The 25,623-nt window shown below is 45.9% G+C and overlaps 1 protein-coding gene across 5 annotated transcripts in view; it reads right to left on the reverse strand.

The window, feature by feature from the left end:
* TCERG1 (transcription elongation regulator 1) overlaps positions 1–25,623 on the reverse strand; it is a 119,395-nt gene that overhangs the window by 86,189 nt on the left and 7,583 nt on the right. For 2 of the 5 annotated variants that reach the window (XM_073575257.1, XM_073575255.1), the window contains exons 2-8: positions 22,072–22,300; positions 21,536–21,724; positions 13,253–13,625; positions 12,756–12,995; positions 11,318–11,380; positions 8,700–8,900; positions 5,010–5,128 (exon numbers count right to left, since the gene is read on the reverse strand). In XM_073575257.1, coding sequence (XP_073431358.1) covers positions 5,010–5,128; positions 8,700–8,900; positions 11,318–11,380; positions 12,756–12,995; positions 13,253–13,625; positions 21,536–21,724; positions 22,072–22,300 — 1,414 coding nt within the window. The remainder of the gene's footprint in view (positions 1–5,009; positions 5,129–8,699; positions 8,901–11,317; positions 11,381–12,755; positions 12,996–13,252; positions 13,626–21,535; positions 21,725–22,071; positions 22,301–25,623) is intronic. The other 3 variants (XM_073575256.1, XM_073575259.1, XM_073575258.1) reach the window with 3 other exon arrangements.

Consider the following 25,623-nt stretch of genomic DNA (forward strand, 5'->3'; position numbering starts at 1 on the left):
AGCTAACAGCAAAGCATGTTGTAAGGGACGGAGATGGAACTGTGTAAATGGAACCGATTCCATCGCAGCCACCATCTTTCCGAGAACTTTCATGCTGAAACGAATGGAGTGAGAAACTGGTCGGGAAAGAGGCCGAGCTGCCTGTTGTAAGGCTTGGGTCTTTTCTGGAGGGAGAATGACCAACCCACGGGAAGTGTCCAAGATCATTCCTAAAAAGGAAATCCGCTCAGCCGGTGTTGGGAAAGACTTTTCGAAGTTTATCTTCCACCCCAGGCAAGAAAGTGTATTTATTGTTATATCAACGGATTCCTCGCAGGCTGGAAGGGACGGACCCTTGATGAGCAGGTTGTCCAGATACGGAAACACCACTACGCCCCGAGGGTGGAGAATGGCCATGACAGCTGCCATGACCTTGGTAAAGACCCTGGGGGCGGTGGCGAGTTTGAAGGGCAAGGCAACGAACTGGAAGTGTTTTGCTCATGAATTGCAAAACGGAGGAACTGCTGGTGAGACGGGCAGATCGGAATGTAAAGGTAAGCGTCCTTGATGTCGATGGATTCTAGGAACTCCCCTTTTTCCAATGGAAGCGACAACTGATTGGAGAGATTCTATTCGGAATCGCCGTACCTTGACAAACTGATTTAACAGTTTGGGTTGCATCGTCCCGTCCTTTTTTGGGACCACAAAAAGGTTGGCATTAAATCCCGTGAACCTTTCGTGATGAGGGACTGGAATGATGACTGTCCCTTAGCAAAGCCTGAACAGCCCGAAGGAAGGCTCATCTTTCCCTTGGGGGGAGAGGAAAGGAAAAAGCGAGTTGGCAGGGGAGAGAATTCCATCTTGTATCCGGAGGACACCAGCTCCCTGACCCATTTGTCATGGACGATCGCGAGCCAGGTGTGGCTGAAGGAAAGTAGGTGACCGCCTACTTTGTCGGTGTCCGGATACCACAACAAGTCATGGGGTAGATCTATGAGATCTGGCTCCCCTAGATCCAGAAGCCCTAGGCCTGGGTTTCCAAGAGCGGTTAGGTCTGTATGAGACCTGGGACCTGATCCGGAAGAGAAGGTAGAGGATGACCAACCGGAATTGTTGCGAAAAGATCGAAAGCGCGTCAGCTGTTGGTTGCAAAACGGCCCAAACAGCCTTTTGTTGAGTAAGGAATTTACTTTTTCCCCCCAGTAGCATCAGAAATGAGCTGATCCAGTTTCTCTCCAAAAATACGACCCGTTTGAAAGGGGAGAGAAGTCAACGATCTTTTAGATGTGGCATCCGCCCCACCAGTCGGGCCATAGGGCTCTTCAAATCGAGATAGCATTTGCGGCAGTTTGAGCAGCGCAATTGGCGGCATCAAAAGTGGCATCCACTACAAAGTCAGCTGCGTGAATTATGTGCCTGGCGACCGTGTTTGCCTCCGGAGGAAGATTGGTGCCCTGGAAGGAAGTAACCAAGACTTCTGCCCAAGACACAAATTGCCACGAAAGATGGAAAAAGCGCTGCTCCTGAAGCTTCAAAAACTGAACGGGCAAGGTAGTCAATTTGACGATCGGAGGGGTTTCTGATTGAGGAACCCTCAGAAACGGATAGGAGCGTTTTCGAAGCAAGATGCGATACAGGAGGGTCCACCGGAGGAGACTGTAACCAAACCTTCATTAGGTCTGGATCAAAAGGGTATTTAGCCTGAGTAGACTTTTGCCCTGTGAACCACTTATGGGGACGATCCCTATGTTTCTGGACAATTTTCTTAAAGTCCGGATAGCTGGTAAATAACCTGCGTACACGCTTGGTTTTCTTAAGTGAGATAGGATGTGCTGGAGCGGCAACATTATCCTCATCCAACTTCAGAATCCTGTTGACTGATTCTATAAGAGAATCAAGCAACTCTTGATCAGTTGGGGGATTCTGAGGGGCTGACGTGTCAGATTCGAAAACAGAGTCGTGCTCGCTGAGAACTCCAGGGGAGGTAGAGCGAGAGACAGGAGTCACAGATGCTGAGGCGCGACAGACTAGGGGACGCATCATGGGTCCGCTTTCTAGAGACCTGACCATCCCTTGAACGAGTACATCCCCTGATGGTGGACGGTTCCCGGCCATCGCCAGAGCCTTCCTCGGGGGTAAGGACGCTTTCTGGCTTAAAGAGTCCTTAAAGAGGGAGAATATTGCCTGGGTCAGAGACTCCACCGACCGTGACAGAGACGCAGCCCACTCAGGGGTTCTAAACGCAGGAGGCCCATCAGCAGCGGCGGCGAGGGGCGATTGACCGCAGGTCGGGGCGCAGGCCGTGCATAACAGATTAGTCTGTGCACTGGGTAAGGCAGACTTGCAAGTGGTACACACGGAAAAAAATGCAGTGTGCTTTTTAGCAGCCCGTTTAGCCTCCTTAGATTGCGACATAGCGCTCCTGAAAGGTTTAGCGGCAGAGTCTGTCTGCAGCTGCAGGGAATGTGCCGGGAAGGGGTTAAGCTTTAATCTGAGGGCAGATGCAGCTTACCCGGTCCTGTGCTGTGTCCCCCGGGAGGAATAGCGGTGGCCCTGCGGTGTCACCCGGTATCCGGCAGAGTGCTCGCCTCACAGCTCGTGTCCAGAGCAGGCTGAGGTAAAAAGACATGGCCCCCGAGATTAGAATTGCGCGTCTCGTAAGGGATGAGAGGGAGCGGCGATAATAGCGCTTGCAGCGCTATTCAAATTGCGGCCTAGTAGGCCGGAAAAGTTGGGGGCTAAATTTTTGGGCCTACCCGCGGTAGGAACCTGGGCGGCGCTATTGAAATTGCGGCCTAGCAGGCCGGGAAAAGCTGGGGACTAAATTTTTCGGGCTACCCGCGGTAGCGCCGAGGGGGGCGCGATGGGGGTTGATGCACCGCCGCTGACGCTAAGTCAGCTCTTCTCCCCGGGCCCAGGATCCGACCCCATATCTCAACTCCAGTGCTCAGCGCTGTCCGGGCCATCCATGCAGGCTCTCATCCTCCTGGGCTGATGTAGCAGAGCTGGAGGAGTTCTTAAAGGGGCATGCTCAATTGATCCTCCCTATGGTAGGGGGATGGAGAGCTATGGGGCTGATTCAGGGCCTTTGGAAGCGCTGTCCAGTCTTCTCCATGCCCTCATATCCGTGGATTAACGGAACCAGTCGTAAGGATCATCGCCATTATTGCCAGAGGAATCAGCCCCAAACATCGCAGGAAAGTGTACGGGGGAGGTATACTCCGCGTGCTTGCCTGTTGTTGGTTCTGGGGAAAGCGGGCCGTAGAAAGGAACCGTCACCCCCTTCACTTCGTTAATTAAAAAATAAACATTTACAGAAAATTCAAAAATAAAATAAAAACGGTGGGGTCTGAAGTCAGACCCAAGTGCCTCCTACAGACACTAAGCATGAACTGGAGAAGTCTCATCCAGCGAGAGGGTGTATACTGCATGGGAGGAGTTAACTTTTTTTGTGGTTTACTTAGTGTCCTCCTAGTGGCAAGCAGCATAACACCCACAGTCTCTGTGTCCCCCAATGAGGCATAGGAGAAAAAAAATCTTGTTATTGCCAATACTTTGATTTACATAATTTGTTTGGACCACTTTTTGTTTTATTTCTTCTGTGGCGTGCAGTGACAAAAGAAACGCAGTTTTAGTGTTTTAATCCATTTGTTCGGCCCCCGGGCACATATGATCGCAACCCAAACCAGGGGCCGTCAACGTCAGCGCTTCTTTTCAACTGAATGTGAGTCCAAAGGCCGAGAGCTGACGTCAGCATCTCTTATGGCGACGCTTGATGTCACTGCCATTTTGTGTGTGTGTATGTAAAGAGCAACAAAATTTGGGACATTATTACAAGTAAAAGATCGGGACATTACTACATTATGAGGGACATTATTACTATTGTAATACAATAATACTGTATGGGACCAACAACGGAACAGGAAATATTTTGAGCGTAGAAGAGTAAAAAAAAAAAAAAGGAAGTATGAAAATATAACGGAAAAATATTTGGCCAATAAAAATTCTGTTTTATGTTAAAAATGAAGTTAAAAAAAAAAACCGTACCATAACGCATTTGATAAACGCATTTTTAAAAATGGTCTATTTTTATGTGGGCGTGAGATTTTTTTTTTTTTTTTTTTAGCCAAGCAGGATCATGCAGTTGAAATGATGCTGTCAGTGACTGACAACGGCATTTGTTGGGTTTACAGTATCGATTGGAGCTCAGCTCTGGTCGCTGCTATTACAGGTGGACGCTCGCTCGCTGTCTTCTAAACCTGCTCCATACACCCATACATGCTACATGACGTCACAAGTGGATTTTCCTGGGAAAAGTTTGTTCCACTGAAATACTGTGCACAAGGGGAGTTGGAATCATACATGTAATCACGCGCCTGTCCATCAGCAGCCATCATTTGGATGGGACCGTTGAGTGTACAAAACAGTAGACTGGCCAATCAATGGCATGTGATTTTAACGGCATAGAAAATATTGCCGAATTCAAAGAGGTTACTAAAGCCAGTTTCATACATCCATGTGTATCACTGTCCGAGTATGGACCGCAATATATAATCTGGCTCCAGTTCTCCTGACCCGAACTCCGAAGAATCAAAAGCAAATTCACATATCGTGGTTCATACTGGGATCATTAAACACAGATGTGTGAAACCGGCCTAAACCACATTCTTGCATATAAAATATTTCTGAACATTTTACACTAAGCCACGGAACCCCTTTAAGAAATACGATATTCATATTAGAAATCCCACAGGACCCAAAATTATTAATTTTTTTTCTTAAAATGGACAGATGGGCCAGCATTTGCCATAGATAACTTGTTTTAAATTATTATACTGCTCAACAGCCCAGCATATTTGTTGACCTCGAATATGCCATAACTATTTCGATGTGACTGGACACAAACATGCCAAAAGTACTATTAATATATACACTATACTACTTGCATGCAAGGAACTCAATCACAATACACCCAAATCAAACAGTAATTAAGAAGCACAGTACCAAAAAACTTGGTTGTAGGTTTTTACCTCCTTTATTTCCTTGGGAGGCTCTTCCTTTGGCACTTCTTCCTCAGCCTCCATTGGCTGCGGCTCTTCTACGACAGGTTCGATCTTAACAGGCTCTTTAAGTTTTTCCACTTCTTTATCTACAGAAATATTCGGGACATGGATGATTAAATTCTCACTTTGATGACCTCATCACTCAAACAGGTGACAAGTCTCCATTTGAATAGCTCGAAATTCACTTAAATGGCTCAAACTACTGTTGCAAATCCACAATTTCAACAAGACTAACCTGGAGTTGGGAATATCCTGACATATGGATGTACTGTTTTATGTATGCAGTTTATGCTTGTACCTTTGAGTATAAAAACCACCCACTTTTGCACTATGTAGAGCTATGTCTGACTGCAGATTGAACTGAACGGTCAAGTGAAGAGAGAACTACGGAAACATCTAAACCTACACAATGCTAACTATTCCCTATAGCAGCATACAATGGAGAATCTTAACCTCTTCCCGACCGCCCACAGTAGATAAACGTTTGCGCTTGCTGGGCTTTGTGCAGCGCCGACGTTTATCTACTGTCGGTGGTTTTGTGCCCCCCGGGACCCCCACATACCTTACAACGCGGGGATCCCGGTGCACAATGCATGCTGGGACCCCCGACGTCATCGAGACCTGATTGGTTCAGGTCCTGATGGCGTCAGCGTCACAGCAGCCAATGGGAGAAATCGCTGGGAAAGCTGCTTGTTTCCCTGCGATCTCACTCATTGTAACGCGGCTTCTCCTCTGATCTAACACTGACAGATGATCAGAGGTGAAGCAGCGTTACTGTGTGACTAGATCGCTGCCTGGCACAGCTGTGCCAGGCAGCGATCTTGTCACACAGTAACGCTGCTTCTCCTCTGATCATCTGTTATTGTGAGATCAGAGGAGAAGTCGCGTTATTATGTGCCAGGCAGCGATCTTGTCACATAGTAACGCTGCTTCACCTCTGATCATCTGTCAGTGTGAGATCAGAGGAGAAGTGGCGTTACTATGATCGCAGATCGCAGGGCAGCAATCTTGTCACAAAAATAAAAAAAAGTAAAGAAAAAAAAAAAGCAGGTACACAGGTTAGGGCTAGGGTTAGGGCTGGGATTAAGGTTATGGGTGTGTTGGTGTTAGGTTTTTGGTTAGGGTTATGGTTAGGGCTGAGATTAGGGTTGGAATTAGAATTGGGGGTTTCCACTGTTTAGGTACTTCAGGGGCTCTGTAAATGCAATATGACGCCCGCAGACCATTCCATCAAAGTCTGCATTCCAGAACGTCACTACTTCCCTTCCGAGCCCCACCGTGTGCCCAAACAGTAGTTTTCTCCCACATATGGGGTACCAGCGTACTCAGGACAAATTGGACAACAACTCTTAGGGTCCAATTTCTCCTGTTACCCTTGTGAAAATAAAAATTGGGGGCTAAAAGATCATTTTTGTGGGAAAAAAAATGATTTTTTTATTTTCACGCCTCTACATTATAAACTTTACTGAAACACTTGGGGGTTCAAAGTGCTCACCACACATCTAGATAAGTTCCTTGGGGGGGTCTAGTTTCCAAAATGGGGTCACTTGTGGGGGGGTTTCCACTGTTTAGGTACATCAGGGGCTCTGCAAACGCGACATGACACCCGCAGACCATTCCATCAAAGTCTGCATTTCAGAACGTCACTACTTCCCTTCCGAGCCCCACCGTGTGCCCAAACAGTAGTTTTCTCCCACATATAGGGTACCAACGTACTCATGACAAATTGGACAACAACTTTTGGGGTCCAATTTCTCCTGTTACCCTTAGGAAAATAAAAATTGTAGGCTAAAAGATCATTTTTGTGGAAAAAAAATGATTTTTTTTATTTTCACGGCTCTACATTATAAACTTTAGTGAAACACTTGGGGGTTCAAAGTGCTCACCACACATCTAGATAAGTCCCTTGGGGGGGGGGGGGGGGGGGTGTGTCTAATTTCCAAAATGGGGTCACTTGTGGGGGGTTTCCACTGTTTAGGTACATCAGGGGCTCTCCAAATGCGACATGGCATCCGATCTCAATTCCAGCCAATTCTGCATTGAAAAAGTCAAACGGCACTCCTTCCGTTCTGAGCTCTGCCGTGTGCTCAAACAGTGGTTTAGCCCCACATACGGGGTATTGGCGTATTCGGGAGAAATTGCACAAAAAATTTTGTGGTTCATTTTCTCTTTTTACACTTGTGAAAATAAAAAAAAATGGTTTTGAAGTAAAATGTTTGTGAAAAAAAGTTAAATGTTTATTTTTTCCTTCCATATTCCATTCATTCATGTGAAGCACCTGAAGGGTTAATAAACTTCTTGAATGTGGTTTTGAGTACATGGAGAGGTGCAGTTTTTAGAATGGTGTCACTTTTGGGTATTTTCTGTCATATTGACCCCCCAAACTCACTTCAAATGTGAGGTGGTCCCTAAAAAAAATGGTGTTGCAAATTTTGTTGTAAAAATGAGAAATCGCTGGTCAACTTTTAACCCTTATAACTTCCTAAAAAAAAAATTATGTTTCCAAAATTGTGCAGATGTAAAGTAGACATGTGGGAAATGTTATTTATTAACTATTTTGTGCGATATCACTCTCTGATTTAAGGGCATAAAAATTAAAAGTTTGAAAATTGCAAAATTTTCGCCAAATTTTGATTTTTTTAACAAATAAGCGCAAATCATATCTAAAAATTTTTACCACCATCATGAAGTACAATATGTCATGAGAAAATAATGTCAGAATCAGTAGGATCCGTTGAAGCGTTCTAGAGTTATGACCTCATAAAGTGACACTGGTCAGAATTGAAAAAATTGGCCCGGTCACGAAGGCAAAAACAGGCTCGGGTGCGAAGGGGTTAAAGTGCCAAACAAGTGATTTTTTTTTTTTTAAATTTACTCGTTTGTTAGTGATCATGTGTGCAAGTATAATATTAGTTATACACTTCGCGGTCGCCATCTTGAGCAGTGCGCCAGCATCACGTGACTGCATTTGTGACCTGCTGAATCATACAGTGGTTGTTGTACGGAGCAGGGGTCATTATTGAATTTTCGCGGGGCAAGGCCACAGCGAGAGAGTCGGGACAAAGCTACAAAGACTCATTCTGAATCACAGATGTTCATTATTTGGTCAGTATTTCACATCAGTATTTGAAGCCAAAATCAGGAGTGGGTGAAAAATGAAGAAGTGGTGACGTGTGTTTCTGTTACGGCCTTATATTGAGAAAGTGACCTCTGCTCCACACCAAGAGCCAGCAGTTTACAGAAGGGGTGACTTACTGCTGCATAACCGCTGAAACTAGGAAGAGGTGTTGATCAGTGAGTATTATTTCAATCATTACAACACACACTTCCCATCAAACAAGCAAATAAAAATATACGTGTGTGTGTGTGGTGTGTGTAGTTCCAAACAAGCCCAGCGCTATACACTGTGTACATCCAGCTGCAGCATTGGAGTGCTGAGTGTAGTGCAGACCTGCAACGATCTGACATATTGATGACCAAAGACATAGTTAATCAATATACAAATCCTGGACAACCTATGAAACTCATTTTTCAGTGAAGTTTAGCACAAGGATAATCTACTAATTTTTACATCTTAAACTAAATCAGACATATATGCTGCCAGCAGGGCTGCTTTAGTAAGTATCACATGACAGATTATTCAATAGCTACACCCACCTTTTTCTTTCAGTTCCTGAGGTTTGTCCCACGTGGATTCCAAAGTGCGGTTATTATAGTAGTATGTTTTGCCGTCAACAGTTTTATATTCAGACCACTCTGACAATATCGTGGCTCCTGCTAAGGTGGCAGGAGATGCAGCTAGAGCCACTTGTGGATGAATCATTGGAACAATCGGAGAAGCAATACCTGGCAAGACACCTAACAGACATTGGCACACGTTTAGGCACAAAGGAGTGAGGTAGAAAGCAAATCTTTAACGTTTTTGTTACTGAAGGGGTTAGGTCTTTGTACATACACAAGAGAATGCAGAGACATTGACAATTTATGTGTCCATTACACAGCATAGACCATCCATTTTGGAATCAAAGAAAGAGAAGACTTCTGATCTTACAGAGAAAAGCAGTGGTAGCAAGTTTGGTAACTATTCATGAGAAAAGTACAGTGACATTTAAGTTTGGGGGAAGAGTGTTTAAAAGGGAACCTGTCATGCCCTCAAACACTGTATACCTGCACATTGATAGCGTTACCATGCTGTCTTGCTGAAAGTGTGGTTACTGGGAGAAAAACTTTATACCTCCTGGAAGCCTCCAGCATTGCGAGTAGTCGCTGTAAGCACACCCCAGTACTTTGGCTAGTTTCACACTAGCGTTCGTGGGTGCAGCGCAGGGCCGCCGCTAAGCCCTGCCCCCAGCCGCGCCCCCTCTGGTCAGTTCCTCCTCTGATCGCATGAGGCTGCATGCGATCAGCGTATCCTATATTTAGCGTTGGATTAGCTGATCGTGCGCTGGTCTGATTTTGCGGGCGCTGCGCCCAGCGCACAAAAACGCGCTGTGTTGCATTTTTGTCCTCTGGGCGCAGCGCCAGCAAAATCAGACCAGCGCACGGTAAGCGCACAATCAGCGTATCCAACGCTAAATATAGGATACGCTGATCGCATGCAGCATCATGCGATCAGAGGAGGAACTTGACCGGAGGGGGCGCGGCCGGGGCTTAGCGGCGGCGCTGCGCCCACGAATGCTAGTGTGAAACTAGCCTTTAACAGCTCAATCTGCGCCGCAAGTTAACCAAATAAAAAATAATGCTGGGGCATGCTTACGGCTGTAGATGCTCTGGGCATGCCTCTGACTGAAAGCCGGCGACTCCTGGGAGAAAATGACAATAATCTATCAGTAGTTAAGCTTTCAGTATGACAGCTCTACAGCATTGTAAGGCTATTAACCTGTAGATTAGTAGGGTTTGGGGACATGGCAGGTTCTGCTTAAAGAGAAGGGGTCATCAGAAAATTACCTATTGTATAAATCATGTTTCTATGTCCAACACTGGACTTGCACTTCTTGTTCTGCACAGAAGACTTTCCAGCAGTCTCATCATCAGACGTAGGATAATGAAAGTCAACACCTCTATAAACAGTACATAACACAGGATTCACTATGGGGATTGTCACAGCTCACCTCCTCCCCTTCATATGTAAAACAGCTTTTGCCTAGATCTCAGCATGAGCGGAAATACTTCTATACCAATCAATAGGGTCACAGACATTTTAGTGCTGCTTATGTCCATGCTGCTAATAAAAATAGAATATCAGGCCGTCTAGTGAGTGAGAAAGCTGCAAGATTTTGGATTTTTGAAAACTAAAAAATAGCAATATGTAAAATTATTTAAAGGAAAGAAGATAAGTATACATTTAACATAAAAAACTGATATAAACAATAGGTAATTCGCGAGTAACATTCTTTTGACTGATTCAAATGTAAACTAGCATTGAGATCATAAGTATTGATGTGCAGGTTAGACGGGTCATGGCAGCACATCAAGTATATACTACAGTAGGTAGCAATTCCACAATGTGTCAGAAGGTGCAATAGACCTTTCAAGAGCAATAGACACAATTAAAAAAAATTCTGTCTGTCCATGGTAACAGACAACAAACCAACCTTGTGTAGGCAATGTGATGCAGGATCTGCCTAGGACTTGCTTACCTACCACACATATGTTAATAAAAATTTGGGAACTGATATCAGGTACTCGTAGGTGTCAGTGAGCAAGACGCTTGCACCCATGGCATATGCTCAATTCTGATAAAATTAAACTAAAATTTGTATTTATATTTTTAGATTTCAATTGCAATGTCACTGCATTATATAAAAAAAAACACAACTATACAATGAACAGTTTTTCTTTTATAGACTATTGCATAGATGCAGACAGGTAGAGATAAACCCACTTCCTAAAAGAAACAGATTTCAACTCTGTAAAGATACATAGCATTTGTGTTCCACGGGATCAATCTTACCACATGAAGGGGGTTAGCATTGATCTGGTGAAATTAGAATTCCTTTCAGAAAGTGGAGTTATCCTTAAGTGAATAATGCACAAACACACATACATGCAGGAAAAGGCCACAACAATTAGAGATATAGAAAAGAACTTCAGCAATGTTGGAATAACAAAAACGTGCGTTAAACCTAAAACTAAACTCTAAGTCACTATACTGATGTGCTGGGGGGTAGGGGAGGGATCGCAAAAATGCTGCATGGACAAATAAGGGAATTATGTACACGTGCATTCAGTACCATGCCAAACAACCACAAACTAAAACATTAGGAAAAAGTTACCGGTTTTGGTAGTAGCCACTGTCTTTACATACGGGCAGCTTACTATTTGCATCATTGCTACACCTGTAAAATGGATATGCAAACAGATTTGAACATGACTATCACTGTCCGCTAGCATGGGGCTGGACACCGTACATATTACATCAAGAACCAAACCTGAACTGAAAACGACTGAACTCTGTAACGTTTCTATTATGACAGTTGCGAAGGTACATTTTGTGATTAGTCCTAGCAAAACTCTGCCTTACTGTACAGTTGTGAGTGTAAATGACTACTAGATGCACTTTCTCTACCACTGTAGGATTCAGAAATCTATTTCAGAAGTTCCCAGCACGTACATAGATACAATCAGTGGTAATGGACAGAGGAGCAAAGGCTACAGGGTCATGTGTTAAATGCAATGATACTAGTTTTCTGGTGGCGCTCACATTCACTTTACGGATCAAGGTCCTCAAATAACAGAACCTATCTAGATAAGTGACCTGTGAGAAACGATTGCTAACTTAGTGACATGCAGAGGAACACATACACTGAATGTGAAGAGTGCATCTGAAATCAATAACATAGGTCTTAGGCTGGGGTCACACTTGCGAGTGCAGCGCGAGTCTCTCACCTAGATACCCGGCACTGCCACTGGCACTCGGGACCGGAGTGTGCAGCTGCATTGTCTTTCTAGCTGGACGCTCCGGACCCGAGTGCCGGGTATTGAGGCGAGAAACTTGCGCGAGTTTGTTGCACTGCAGTTGCAAGTGTGACCCCGGCCTTAGAGTATTTATAGGGGTACTTAAATAACACATTTCCTTAGATCTTCTGAAATGTTATAATTAGGGATCCAAACAAAAGAGATCACTAGAATAGTGGTTTCATGTCCCCGAGAAGTAATTAGATTCCAATTGAAAAGAAAGTGAAAGGTCTGAAATCTCTGTCATGCCTAAATAACTCCCCGTTGATACAAAACGTGTATATAACAAACATCTCCACAGGTATACTGCACACCCTACAACTCTGCCATCTGCAGTCATTTTTAAGCATTACAAACAGATTGTCACAAAAATGGTAAATTGCTAGGACCGATATACTTTATTTTGCTCCGTTTTGGGCACACCCTGTAAATTATCCTAACCTTCGCACGTAGCATTTTTATTTATTTTTTACCATGACATAGTACCACCAATATCGCCCCCCAAAAATTTCATGACCTACTGTAAGCTGCAGAACCACTTCTATTGTCCTGTACAATTTATAGCAAACTAACCCAAGAGAAAATTAACTTTATTCCCGCCCCCTGCAGCGTTCCGGTTTCAGTCACGGCAGGGGGCATGGTTACAGACACTGCTCACTTCCAGGTATTGCGTTCGCTATCACTTATTGTGGTTAAGGACCTGTAAAAGACTAGACTTGATGTACACAGACAGAAGTACAATTACTGATACATTACCTGGTAGTGGTATGGGCATGCCAGGAAGGGGAACACGAAATGGGGGTACCATAACAGGAGGAAAAGCTGGAATTGCTGCAGTGGGCTGTGGCAAAGCATGAGGAATAGTGGGTGGCAATGACTGGGACAGTTGCTGAGGAAGAGTCTGTATTGAAGAGACTGTGGGCATAGAAATGGCAACACTGACTGGAGATGTGGCTGTCACAGAAATACTGTGAGATTGATCAGGAGCAGATGAACCTAAATGGAAGAAAAACAGTATACATTTACCAAGAGCTAGCTATACATCATATATGATGAACGAGCGCCAATGTTTTTTGTTTTAAAGGAAGACTAAATTCATTCATAATTTCCCCCAAATTCTTCCTCTATACCCCCTTCTCATAAAGCAAAAATAATAGAGAACCATATAAGAATTAGTCTAGATCATGCACCCCCTACCTGAAGTATGAGATCCACATGTGGGAGTAAAACAAGTACTCTGAAATCATACTTACTAGGCACAACGTGTGACAGAGAAGTGGATGTGCTAGTGCTTGTTGTAGAAGACTGACTAGATGAAGCAGCAGATGAAGACACCATTAATGATGGACTGCTTGTAGTTGGAGAGGCACCTGAGACAGCCTGTGCATGAGTAACCTGTGCCTGCACTTGGCCCGGTCCCTGAACCTGCACTTGGCCTGGTCCCTGAATCTGCGCTGCTTGCCCCTGAACCACTTGTGCCTGGACTACTTGAGCTTGAGTCTGCACTTGAGCTTGAGTCTGGACTGGAGGTGCCATAAGTGGAGTCAATTCAGATTGCTGGATAACTTTTACACCATCGGGCTTAGTCCATGCAGATTCACGGGTACGAGCATTGTAGAAATAAGCCTGAAGAAACATGAATAGATTAAAATGTTTTCTGTGACTTTTATATTGATGACCTATGCCAATTTTCATCAGGATCACCAATTAACTGAATAAATTCATCAAAAATACAGATCCACACTTTTAGTAGAGGTTGTGTCTGGTCCTGCAGCTCAGTCCCATTTACTTTGAGACAGATGTAGTATCAGGCACAGCTGTTCTGTGGAGCTGTGCCTGATAAACACAAGGGGACAACACATTCATGAGAGCATCCTTCTATCAGCTAATTGATTGGTGAACAGTAAGTCGGACCCTCACCATTATAAGGATCCCTTTAAAACATACAGAAAAGGTTTCTACTTAAACATGCACATATGCCTTGTGTAATAAAATAAAAGTAGTAAGAAACATATTGTATTGTACACTGGACTTAAAGGGGTTATCTGGGAAGACAAAAATGTATTCATATCGACATAATTTCAAAAACGAAAAAGCTCATAGACATAGTATTTTCAATTGTCACAGTATGTGCTATTCAGAGCAACCCACAGTGACAGATATAGATACTGAATGTACCACCCTGCCCTCTCTTTCGGGATGCTACATCACAGATAAGGGGGCATGGCTTGCTACCGGTTTGCTCATTGTTCCTATGCAAGCCAGATCACTGACCAAGCCTTATGTCCTGTGTGCCAAGCCAGGGTAACCTCCCCTGTGATCTATGCTGTCAAAGTCATAGCTACCCTCCCCGCTCTTTGACAAGTCACAGCTACCCTCCCCGCTCTTTGACAAGTCACAGATGAGGAGTGCATTCACAGAAAAATAGGGATTTTTGTGTACTCACCGTAAAATCCTTTTCTCCGAGCCAATCATTGGGGGGGGACACAGACAGTGGTGTTATGCTGCTGGCCACTAGGAGGACACTAAGTAAACCAGGAAAAAAGTTAACTCCTCCCCTGCAGTATACACCCTCTCGCTGGCTGAGATTTCTCCAGTTAGATGAAAAAAAGCAGGAGCATAAACAGTCAATAATAACCATAACCAAGTAAAAGCCTAAGAATGCTACAGTGAGCCAATAGGCTAAACAGGGTGGGTGCTGTGTCCCCCAATGATTGGCTCAGAGAAAAAGATTTTACGGTGAGTACACAAAAATCCCTATTTCTCCTACGCCTCATAGGGGGACACAGACAGTGGGATGTCCTAAAGCAGTCCCTGGGTGGGGAGCATACATCTGCTAATACCCCATGTACCACTGAGTCAACAGTGAGGTACTGCCGATTGCAGGCTGCATCCGCAGAGGCCTGAGAATGAATTAGACAATGTTTTTAAAGGTATGCAGGCTGGATCAAGTCGCAACTTTGCAGACAGGCCTGAGAATGAAATTCGTAATATTTTGTAAAAAGCATGCAGACTGGACCAAGTCGCAGCCTTGCAGACCTGTTCTGCCGAGGCCTGGTGCCAAATGGCCAAAGAGGCGCCCACTGACCAGGTAGAGTGCACCTTAATCCCCACTGGGACAGGCGCGTTCCTGATAGGACTACTGAATCGCCAGGGAAATCCACCTGGCTAGCGTTGCTTTGACACGCCTAGACCCTTCCTATGCCCCTATGGAAGCATGAACAGGGCTTCTGACTTGTGGCAGGGAGCCATCCGAGAGATGTACCGTCTCAGCGCCCTAACCACATCCAGGGTGTGGAGAGCCTTCTCGATGCGATGGACTGGCGCCGAACAAAAGGAAAGGCAAAACAATTCCCTCGTTGAGATGGAAGAAGAGACAACCTTGGGCAGGAAGGACGGGGACGTCCTGAGATCTACCTTTTCCTGATGAAAAATTCAAGAACAGAGAACGGCAGGACAGAGCTGTCAATTCCAAAACTCGTCTGATTAACGTAATTGCCACTAGAAAGACCACCTCCCAAGAGAGGACGGACAGTGACACGTCCAGCGGCCTCCTGTAAGGCCCCGAGACCCAGGTTAAGGTCCCTTGATTCCAATGGCCTTCTATAAGGAGGCGCCACATGGGATTCTTCTCTGAATGAACGTCTTGACCTGAAGTTTGGTGGCAATTTTGCGTCGGAAAAGCACTGACAAAGCCGAAATTTGGCCCTTGAGCGAGCTAAGCGCGAGGCCTGATTTTAAACCAGATTGAAGGAATTCCAATATGGCCGGAATGGAAAAACACCAGAGGTGATCGACCATGATCCTTGCACCACGAAAAGAAGGTTTTCCAGGTGCGGTGATAGATGCACATTGACACAGGCTTCCTAGCACTAATCATGGTGGAAATCACGTCGTGAGAGAACCCAGCCTGTGCTAAAATCCAGGATTCAACGGCCACGCCATCAAAGACAGGGCCCCGGAGTTCTGGTGGTAAATCGGGCCCTGCGAGTGTAGATCCATGCAATCTGGAAGTCGCCAGGGGACGTCGGCAACTAGATGTATTAGTTCTGCATACCATGCTTGGCGCGGCCAATCTGGCGCGACAAGGATCAATGGTACTCCCCTCCGCTCTGATCTTCTTGATGACCCTCGGAAGCAAGGGAAGAGGAGGGAGATGTACGGGAGCCGGAACCAGAGCCATGGCAGAACTAGGGCGTCCGCTCCGATGGCGCATGGATCACACCATCGGGCAATGAACCGAGGAACCTTGTTGTTTAGCCTTGAGGCCATGAGATCCACATCTGGAGTCCCCCAACGATGACAAATCTGTTGAAAGACTTCCGGATGAAGAGACCACTTCCCCGAGGCAATGCCTTGGCGACAGTGAAAATCTGCCGCCCAATTTTCTACACTCGGCCCAATGGAGGATGTGACTCGCTTCGTGCACGGCCATCCTGCTCCGGGTACCTCCCTAGCGGATGATATACGCTACAGCCGTGGCGTTGTCGGATTGGATCCTGTTGTGACCTGCGAGGAGATGGCGGAAACTCCGTAGAGCTAATCTGATCGCTTGAATCTCCAAAATGTTGATGGGGAGACTGACTCTTGGGTTGACCAATGACCCTGTGTCGTGTGGCGACGAAAGACCGCTCCCCAGCCGAGGAGACTTGCGTCGGTGGTTACTACCAACCATCTTACTGGGAGAAAAAAAAACGCCTTGATTCAGGGAGGACCTCAGTGTCCACCACCTGAGGGATTGCCTGACCCGCAGGGACAGAGGGATCCGACGGTCCAGGGAGAACGGGTTCTTGTCCTAAGCTAACAGCAACGCATGTTGTAAGGGACAAAGGGAGCACTGTGCAAATGGAACTGCTTCCATCGCTGACACCAACTTTCCTAGAACTCTCATGCCGAAACGAATGGAGTGAGAAAACAGTCGCGCTGCCTGTTGTAAGGCTTGGGTCTCTCCTGGAAGGAGAATGACCAACCCGCAGGAAGTGTCCAAGATCATCCCTAAAAGGGGAATCTGCTGAGCCGGTTTTGGGAAAGACTTTTCAAAGTTTATCTTCCACCCCAGGCGAAAAAGTGTATTTACTGTTATCCATGGATTCCTCGCAGGCTGGAAGGGACGGACCCTTGATGAGCAGGTCGTTCGGATACAGTAATACCACCACTCCCCGAGAGTGGAGAATGACCATGACAGCCGCCATGACCTTGGTAAAGACCCTGGGGGCGGTGGTGAGTCCGAAAGGCAAGGCAATGTACTGGAAGTGTTCCTTGTGAATTGCAAAACGCAGGAACTGCTGGTGGTGTAGGTAGATCGGAATGTGAAGGTAAGCGACCTTGATGTTGATGGATGCTAGGAACTCTCCTTTTTCCATGGAAGCGACAACTGATCGGAGAGATTCCATTCGGATCACCGTACTTTGACAAACTGATTTAACAGGTTGAGACCCAGAATGGGTCACATCATCCCATCCTTTTTTGGAAACACAAAAAGGTTTGAATATAATCCTCTGAACCTTTCGCGATGAGGGACCGGAATGATGACTCAGGCCCTTAGAGCCTGAACAGCCCAAAGGAAGGCTCTTGTCTTTTTCCTTGGGGGGAGAGGAAAGGAAAAAACAGAGTTGGCAGGGCAGAAGAAAATTCTCTCTTGTATCCGGAGGACACCAGCTCCCTGACCCACTTGTCGTCGTTGGGTAGATCTGTGAGAATTGGCTCCCTTAGATCCAGAAGCCCTAGGCCTTGGTTTCCAAGAGCGGTTAGGTCTGTATGAGACCTGGAACCCTCTGTCTCCGCGCGGGGACCGACCTGATCCGGAAGAGAAGGTAGAGGAGGACCAACAGGAATTATTGCGAGATCGAAAACTCGTCGGCTGTTGGTTGCAAAACGGTCGAACAGCCCCTATTGTTGAGGAAGGAATTTACTTTTTCCCCCGGTAGTATCGGAAATGAGTTCGTCCAGTTTCTCTCCAAAACAACGAAACGTTTGAAAGGGGAGAGAAGACAACGATCTTTTAGGTGTTGCATCCGCCCGCCAGCCGCGGAGCCATAGGGCTCTTCTAATGGAGATCACATTAGCGGCAGTTTGAGCCACGCAATTGGCGGCATCAAAAGAAGCGTCTACTACAAAGTCAGCTGCGTGAATTATCTGCCTGGCGACAGTGGTTGCCTCCGGAGGAAGATTGGTACCTTGGAAGGAAGTAATCAAGACTTCTGCTCAAGCGGCCATTGCCTTAGTGACCCAAATTGCCGCGAAAGATGGAAAAAAATGCTGCTCTTGAAGACTCAAAAAACTGAATGGGCAAGGTAGTCAATTTGACAATCGGAGGGGTTTCTGACTGGGGAACCCTCAGAAACAGATAGGAGCGTTTTAGAAGGAAGACGCGATACAGGAGGGTCCACCGGAGGGGATTGTAACCAATCCTACATTAGGTCTGGATGAAAAGGGTATTTAGCCTGAGTAGACTTTTGCCCTGTGAACTGCTTATGTGATGTGGCCGATTCATATGTTACTGGACGGCTGGTAAATAACGTGAGCACATGCTAGGTTTCCTTAAATGAGCAAGGGTGTGCTGGAGCGGGAATATTTTCCTCATTCAACTTCAGAATCCTGTTGACTGATTCTATAAGAAAATCAAGCGACTCTTCATCAGTTTGGGGGATTCTGAGGGGCTGACGTGTCAGATTCGAATTCTGAGCCGTGCTCGCTGTGAACCTCAGGAGAGGGCAAGCGAGAGACAGGAGTCGCCGATGCTGAGGCGCTGACCGTCCCTTGGACGAGTGTGGTCCCTGCTGGGGGACGGTTCACGGCCGACGCCAGAGCCCTCCGCAGGAGGTAAGGACGCTTTCTGCCTGGGTCAGAGATTCCACCGACCGTGACAGAGACGCAGCCCACTCAGGGTTACTAAATGCAGGAGGCCCGTCAGTAGCGGCGGCGGCAAGGGATATTGGAGCGCAGGTCAGGAAGCAGTCCGGGTCGCAGTCCGTGTATAACGGATTAGTCTGTGCACTGGGTAAGGCAGACTTGCAAGTGGTACACACAGTAAAAAACGCAGTGTGCTTTTTAAACAGCCCGTTTAGCCTCCTTAGATTGAGGCATAGCGCTCCTGAAAGGGTTAACGGCAGAGTGTCGTGTTAGGGGTTAAGCTTTAATCTGAGGGCAGATGCAGCTTACCCCGCCCGTCCTGCGCTGGGTCCCTCGGGAGGAAAAAACGGTGGCCTTGTGGTGTCACCCGGTATCCAGCTGTCCAGAGCAGGCATAGCGCTCATGAAAGGGTTAACGGCAGCTGAAGACATGGCCCCCGAGAATAGAATTGCGCGTCTCGTAAATAACGAGAGGCGCCAAGAGAAGGGGGTGGCGACGTTAGCGCGGGTGGCGCCATTCAAATTGCGGCCTAGCAGGCCGGAAAGCTGGGGACTAAATTTTTGGCCTACCCGAGCACCGAGAGCGGGGGCGCGATGGAGCGCCGGTGCACCACCGCTGACATTAAGTCAGCGCTTCTCCCGGGGGGCAGGACCCGACCCCATACCTCCACTCCTGTGCTCAGACAGGTCGTCGCTGTCCAGGGTCTTCTTGTCTCATCCTCCGGGCGATGTAGCAGAGCTGGAGGAGGTCTTAAAGGGGGTATGCTCAATCGATCCACCCTGTGATAGGGGGATGGAGAGCTCGGGGGCTGATTCAGGTTATCCGAAAAAGCGCTGCTCAAGTCCTTCTCCATGCACTCCTTTGCTACGTCCTGTTGCGCTTGGCCTCATATCCGTAAGGGAACCAGCGTCAGAGGAATTAGCCCCAATCGTTGCAGGAAAATGTACGGGGAGGCGTGCTTACCTGTTGATGGTTCGGGGGAGACCGGGCCATAGAAAGGAACCGTCGCCCCCTTCACTCCGTTAATTAAAAAATAAAAATGTACAGAAAATTCAAAAATAAAATAAAAACAGAGGGGTCTGAAACCAGACCCAAGTGCCTCCTACAGACACTAAGCAAAGAACTGGAGAAATCTCAGCCAGCGAGAGGGTGTATACTGCAGGGGAGTACCACTGTCTCTGTGTCCCCCAAGGAGGAGTAGGAGAAAAGGGGTTTTGAGAGTATATCCTAACCTAGCCTGATGAAGGGGCCTTCTGAGCCCTGAAAGCTTGCAAATATAATTTCTCTGGTTTGCCAATAAAGGTATCACTCTTTGAATACCTTTCTCTTTTTTTTGGGGACCTAAGTATTTACATTTCTATTTTGTAAAGTACTGCACCTTGTCACCCAAAGTACTGCACCTTGTCACCCAATCATTAAATAACTGAAAGACAATAAAGCTGCTTTTTTTTTTTTAAATATATTTATTAAAGAATTATAAATTAAGATAGTTTGGGGTGGAGATAGTAATCGGCGCATGCTCAGCTAAAAAAAATGGAATCCGTCGCCAGATTCCGTCATTTGACAGATTCCGACAGATCCGGTGCCAATAGCCTTCCACTCTAGCAAACGACGGACGGCGACGGATCCGTCGCTGTCTGATTTTTCAACGTAGACAAAAAATGTTACGTTGTCTCCGTCCGATGGACAAACAATTTTCGACGGATCCGGCGAACGAAGGATGAAACGTGAGGCCATCTGTCGCTAATACAAGTCGATGAGAAAAAAAATTATACTATAATTTTCTTAAAAGGAATCTGTCAGCAGGTTTTTGCTACCTCATCTGAGTACAGCCTGATATAGGCAAACAGATCCTGAATACAACGATGTATCACTTAGATTACTGGGTGCAGCCATTCAGACACAATCAGAGCTTTTAGATTTAGGAATGCAGCAGAGCTGAGAAAGCTAACCCCGCCCACACCAGGCTCTGTGTATACAATATTCATAGACAGTGAGGTGCCTATCACAGGAAGAGGTGTGTTGGACTAGCAAGCAGAGGCTGCTGTGTCCCATCAACGATAAGTTCTTGGTGTTAAAACATTATAGCTGATGCCTGCGTGCACCAGCTTTCATGAGTACCCCTGCGACGTGATCATGAAGAAACAGATGGATTACTGAGGCAGCAAGGGGCCAGGTGAAAGCCCCCGTTGCTACCCTCCAACATAGGAGACAGGGATTACCTACTATATAATGAAATACTGTGGTGTTGCAGTACATAGTACAAGCAATCAGACAATCGCAGGCTTAAACTTCCCTGAAGGGACTAAAAATGTAAAAAAAAAAAAAAAAAAAAAAGTCAATTTAAAAATCACCCCCTTTTAATCCTTATTAAAAATGTAACAAAAATACAATAAAAAGCAATCAAACTATCGCATCTACCCCAAAATGCCATCAGCTTGCCATTCGGAAGAATAAAAACGGTACAGGTCTCTGAAAACGGTGACATAAACCATTTTTGTTTCCACCACTTAACGTGTGTGTTAAAATAGACATATGTTGCAATTTTCTCACCTAATACTAAGGCAAGAATTGTGTCATGTCCAGTAATGTAAAATGAACTTAGAAATTACTCTTACAGGAGAAAGTGAATCATGGGGCTGCCCACCACAGGGTAAATAAAGGTTATAAGGGGGTCTACTAACCTTTCCGTCTGGAGTCTTGTTCTCCACCCAGATCTCCTCATTTGGAGGCAGAGTTGGTGCTTGTGTTGGAGCATTGTTTGGACTGGGAGTAGCGATGGTGGCAGGTGAAGACACCGGTGGCATGCCAGGTGGAAAAAGCATTCCAGGAGGTGGCATACTTCCAATATGTGGGGGCATAAAGGGAGGTCGCTGAGTAAAGGAGGGAAAAAAAATATATAGGTATTTACGGTATTTTTCAGTGCAACAAGAAATGCTCACTGGTTCTGACGACTTCAATTTAACTCTAGTGCTGTGTGTATGGGCACATCAATGGCAACACTGATCTGAACGTTTTCTAACATTCTCTAAAGAGGATATACGCTTGTGTTAATTTGCAGGACAGTTTCAATGCCCACTGTGAACAGACACTGATGTGGGAGAGCTCACTGTATAACCACAACAGATAATAAAATGGAAGTCACTCAAGGAAATTCACATTCATAAAAATGTTATGATGACATCCTTCTGAAGTGCAGCTGCACTTGTACTGCTATTACCTGAAGATGTGGAGGACCCATCGGAGGAGGAATACCACTTGGTGGTGGGATTGGTGGCATATTTGGGTCAAAAGGAGGTCTTCCAAACGGGGGACGTGGAGGCGGTGGAGGCCCTCGCATCATGCCAAAAGGAGGTGGAGGGCGTAGAAGAGGAGGAGGGCCCCTCAAAACAGCAACAGGCGGCGGTGTGGGGCCACGAAATCGCAAAGCAGGCTGTTGCTGCACCATTCTGAAAAATTATCAGAGATTACAAATTTAGCATCAAAAGTTCCACGTTCAATAACTACCAAACATATACACAAGACATTTTTAAAAAGGTTCCAAGTTATTGATTTATTTTTCTTTTGTAACCCCGAGGCCTTGCTGGGCAAACAAACATTTAGTTCACAGTCCATTATTCCCCTGGTCAGTCCACAGTTCAGTGTAAACTATTTTTATGTAGCAATGTAGATTTTTAATATATATCAACAAGAATATAATCATTTGGTTCCTACATTTTTAAATTTAGAATCCAAAGTTATCCCAATGTTTTTTTTCTAACCTGACGCCCTGTGTATATACAGAAAGAATATTAAATTAATAACCTAGGCTCCAATGGGGAATGTCATTGTGATCGCTGCCAAGGAGGCTTCTAGACAGCTTCTGACGATTATACTACGTGATGAGCGAGAGTGCTCAGATAAGGCGTTATCAAAGCAACAAACAGGCAATCCTTGATGTGTTGCAACTGTCGAACAGCCATGAGACATGCAGCCATGGCGACTCGAACACACTTATCACACCAGCGTGCTTGGATAACGCCTTATCCGAGCACACTCGCTCATCATTATTATACATCATTTATCACATTAATGAAGATTATCAGTTTAAAATCCTTATTTATATTCTTGGAGCGGACAGTCAATGAAGAGAATCTGCACGTCCGTGATGGAGATCTGCAGCACTGGGAGCAGTGTCCTTGGATCACTATAAATTGTGCTCAGAAAAGAGAAACTGGATGCAAGACATATTATGGTCTGTAAGGTACTGCCACACTCCTGTCCCAGTATAACCACTCTGCATGTACTGAATGGACACCATGTAAAATATGAGGAAGATCACATACAAAGCTACACAGAGGCAGACAGAAGTAGTGGACTTATGAAAATCAAAGGATAGACAGACATTTTAATGATATGTAAATGATGAAAAAAAAATGGAAAAATATTTTAAAAACATCTCAAATTGTTCAGTGTCAAATATGAGTCCCACGTGCAGAAATAATCAAAGGTGGATAATTTAAAAGGCATATTCGAGATTTTTGAAAAAGAAAAAAATGTGCCCAAGCACTAACAGGCATGTAACCATCTGCCTGTTGCGACCGTCACCATTCTCCGTCGGCAAAGAGGGATCACTGCGCATGCCTGCTGGCAATTCAGCGATTTCCACTAACGTCACGACGATAGAGCGGCGGTTTCTTTTCCACCTTGTTTTACTGACAGGGCAAGAAATCCAACGTCATACTGATTGACAGCTGGATCCCCACAGCCTAACTGGGGGAGCTGACTGTCATACAGGACGCCTGCAGTCCCGCCCTATCAGCAGAGCAGCTCGGAATAGGAAGTGCCATTCTCAGGGCTGTGGAGTCAGTAAGCCAAACCTCCGACTCCAACTCCTCAATTTCCATGACACCGACTCCCTCATATCAGGGCTGTGGAGTCGGTAAGCCAAACCTCCTACTCCAACTCCTCAATTTCCATGACTTCGACTCCCTCATATCAGGGCTGTGGAGTCGGTAAGCCAAACCCCCGACTCCTCAATTTCCACGACACCAACTCTAAACTCCAACTCAGACTCCACAACCCTGGCTACTTTGCTGACAGAGAGCAGCTGAACCACCGATGGGAGCTGACGGAGAACGATGGTGGGCACCACAGGCTGGTAAGTCACAACTACCTGCCTTTTAGTGCTGGCACTTTTTTCCCCCAAAGTCCTGGATCTCTTTGTTAAGTGTGCCACTTCAAAACGCGTTGACAAACCGTATTTAATCTTCATGGGTCTTTGACTCGATCTGTCAACATTCTCCCTGTACAGGAAGCACAGGAATTAACCCAAACAGTTCTACCTTTGATTGTTCTTCATCCTGTGGGTTTGCAACAGCCTGTGCTATAAGCGGTTGTGCACAATGCTGCCCGGTGAGCAAATCTCCTTTTCTCCCCAGATAAAACCCTATTTTCAGTTTACATACCCACGTGCAGAAATAAACGCACTTACACAACTTGGCATGCCATTATTAAGGTTATTACTGGTTGCCTGAGAAATGTTCTGCCACCCTTAATGCACTGGGGTACACAAATCATGAAGATCCACTGTCGGCAGTTCACTTTGCAATTGCCGACAAATAACACCACCACTATGCTCAATGGGAAACAAGTCTGGACGTGCTGCAGCCCATGGAATCAGGTTTAGGCCATGACAGCTGTTCACAGTATAAAGAGCAACATGGATCTTGGCATATTTTTTTTTTTTTTTTTAGAAATAGTCTTCCCATTTGGTCCACAAAATCACCCATTTTGCACTACGAAAGAAATTAGACGTCACATACCAAGCCTAAGGCATCAAACAGGGTCTACACAACTATCGGAAGGCATTTGGCCAACATTGCGTTACAAGTCAGACATTCTGCTGCAGTTGTTCCTTTGACATCACTCCATTACTCTCAAAAGGCTATAATGGTGCAGTGCAAGAGTGCAATGGAGGCTTGAGTGGAGGTCTGAATGGAGGTCAGCTAACTCTAGCAAACAGTCCGATTTTATCTTGGATACAATTGTAGCCAGAGACTGGTGTGGAGACAATGTAGGCAACAGCAGGAAGAGTCCGTCCAAAGGGAACATCACACTGGTCCTACTACCAGGATTATGATATGGGATGGTGTAATATACTATCATACATTACAACATCCCACATCATAATCCCTAGAGGGGTAGAGCTGGACTCCTCTAGTCTTCAATTCCAGGTACTTTAACAGCTCAGCGTTACATTGATTATGAGTAGTCTGTGTCGCCTTAAACAGTTGTTTACTACTAGGACAACCCCTTCTCACGCCCCACGCTTGGCCCTGACAAAATAAAAAAGCCTTTAATCACCTTCCGTGCCGGCGCCAGTCCTCTGGTGTAGGCACTGGTGGTCCCAGGGCTCCCATACGGTTGTATGACACATGGTGCCTAGTGCTCAATCAGCGCCGGCATCCCTGTCCGTGCCTTCTGTCAATTATTATTATTTATATAGCACCATTAATTCCATGGTGCTGTGAATGAGAAGGGGGTTACATACAAAGTTATTGCTATCGTTTACAGTAAACAAATTTACGATGACAGACTGGGGAAGAGGGGAGAGGACCCTGTCCTTGCGGACTTACATTCTACGGGATAATGAGGAAGAGACAGAAGGTCAGGAGTGCAGCAGCACTGGTGGTAGTGAGGTGGCAGAATGGTTATTGCAGGCTGTAAGCTTTCCTGAAGAGATGGGTTTTCAGGTTCCGTCTAAAGGATCCGAGGGTGGTGGATAATCGGA

This window comes from Dendrobates tinctorius, unplaced genomic scaffold, assembly GCF_039654945.1.
Source record: "Dendrobates tinctorius isolate UK_male_01 unplaced genomic scaffold, ASM3965494v1 ptg000043l, whole genome shotgun sequence".
Lineage (NCBI taxonomy): Eukaryota > Metazoa > Chordata > Amphibia > Anura > Dendrobatidae > Dendrobates > Dendrobates tinctorius.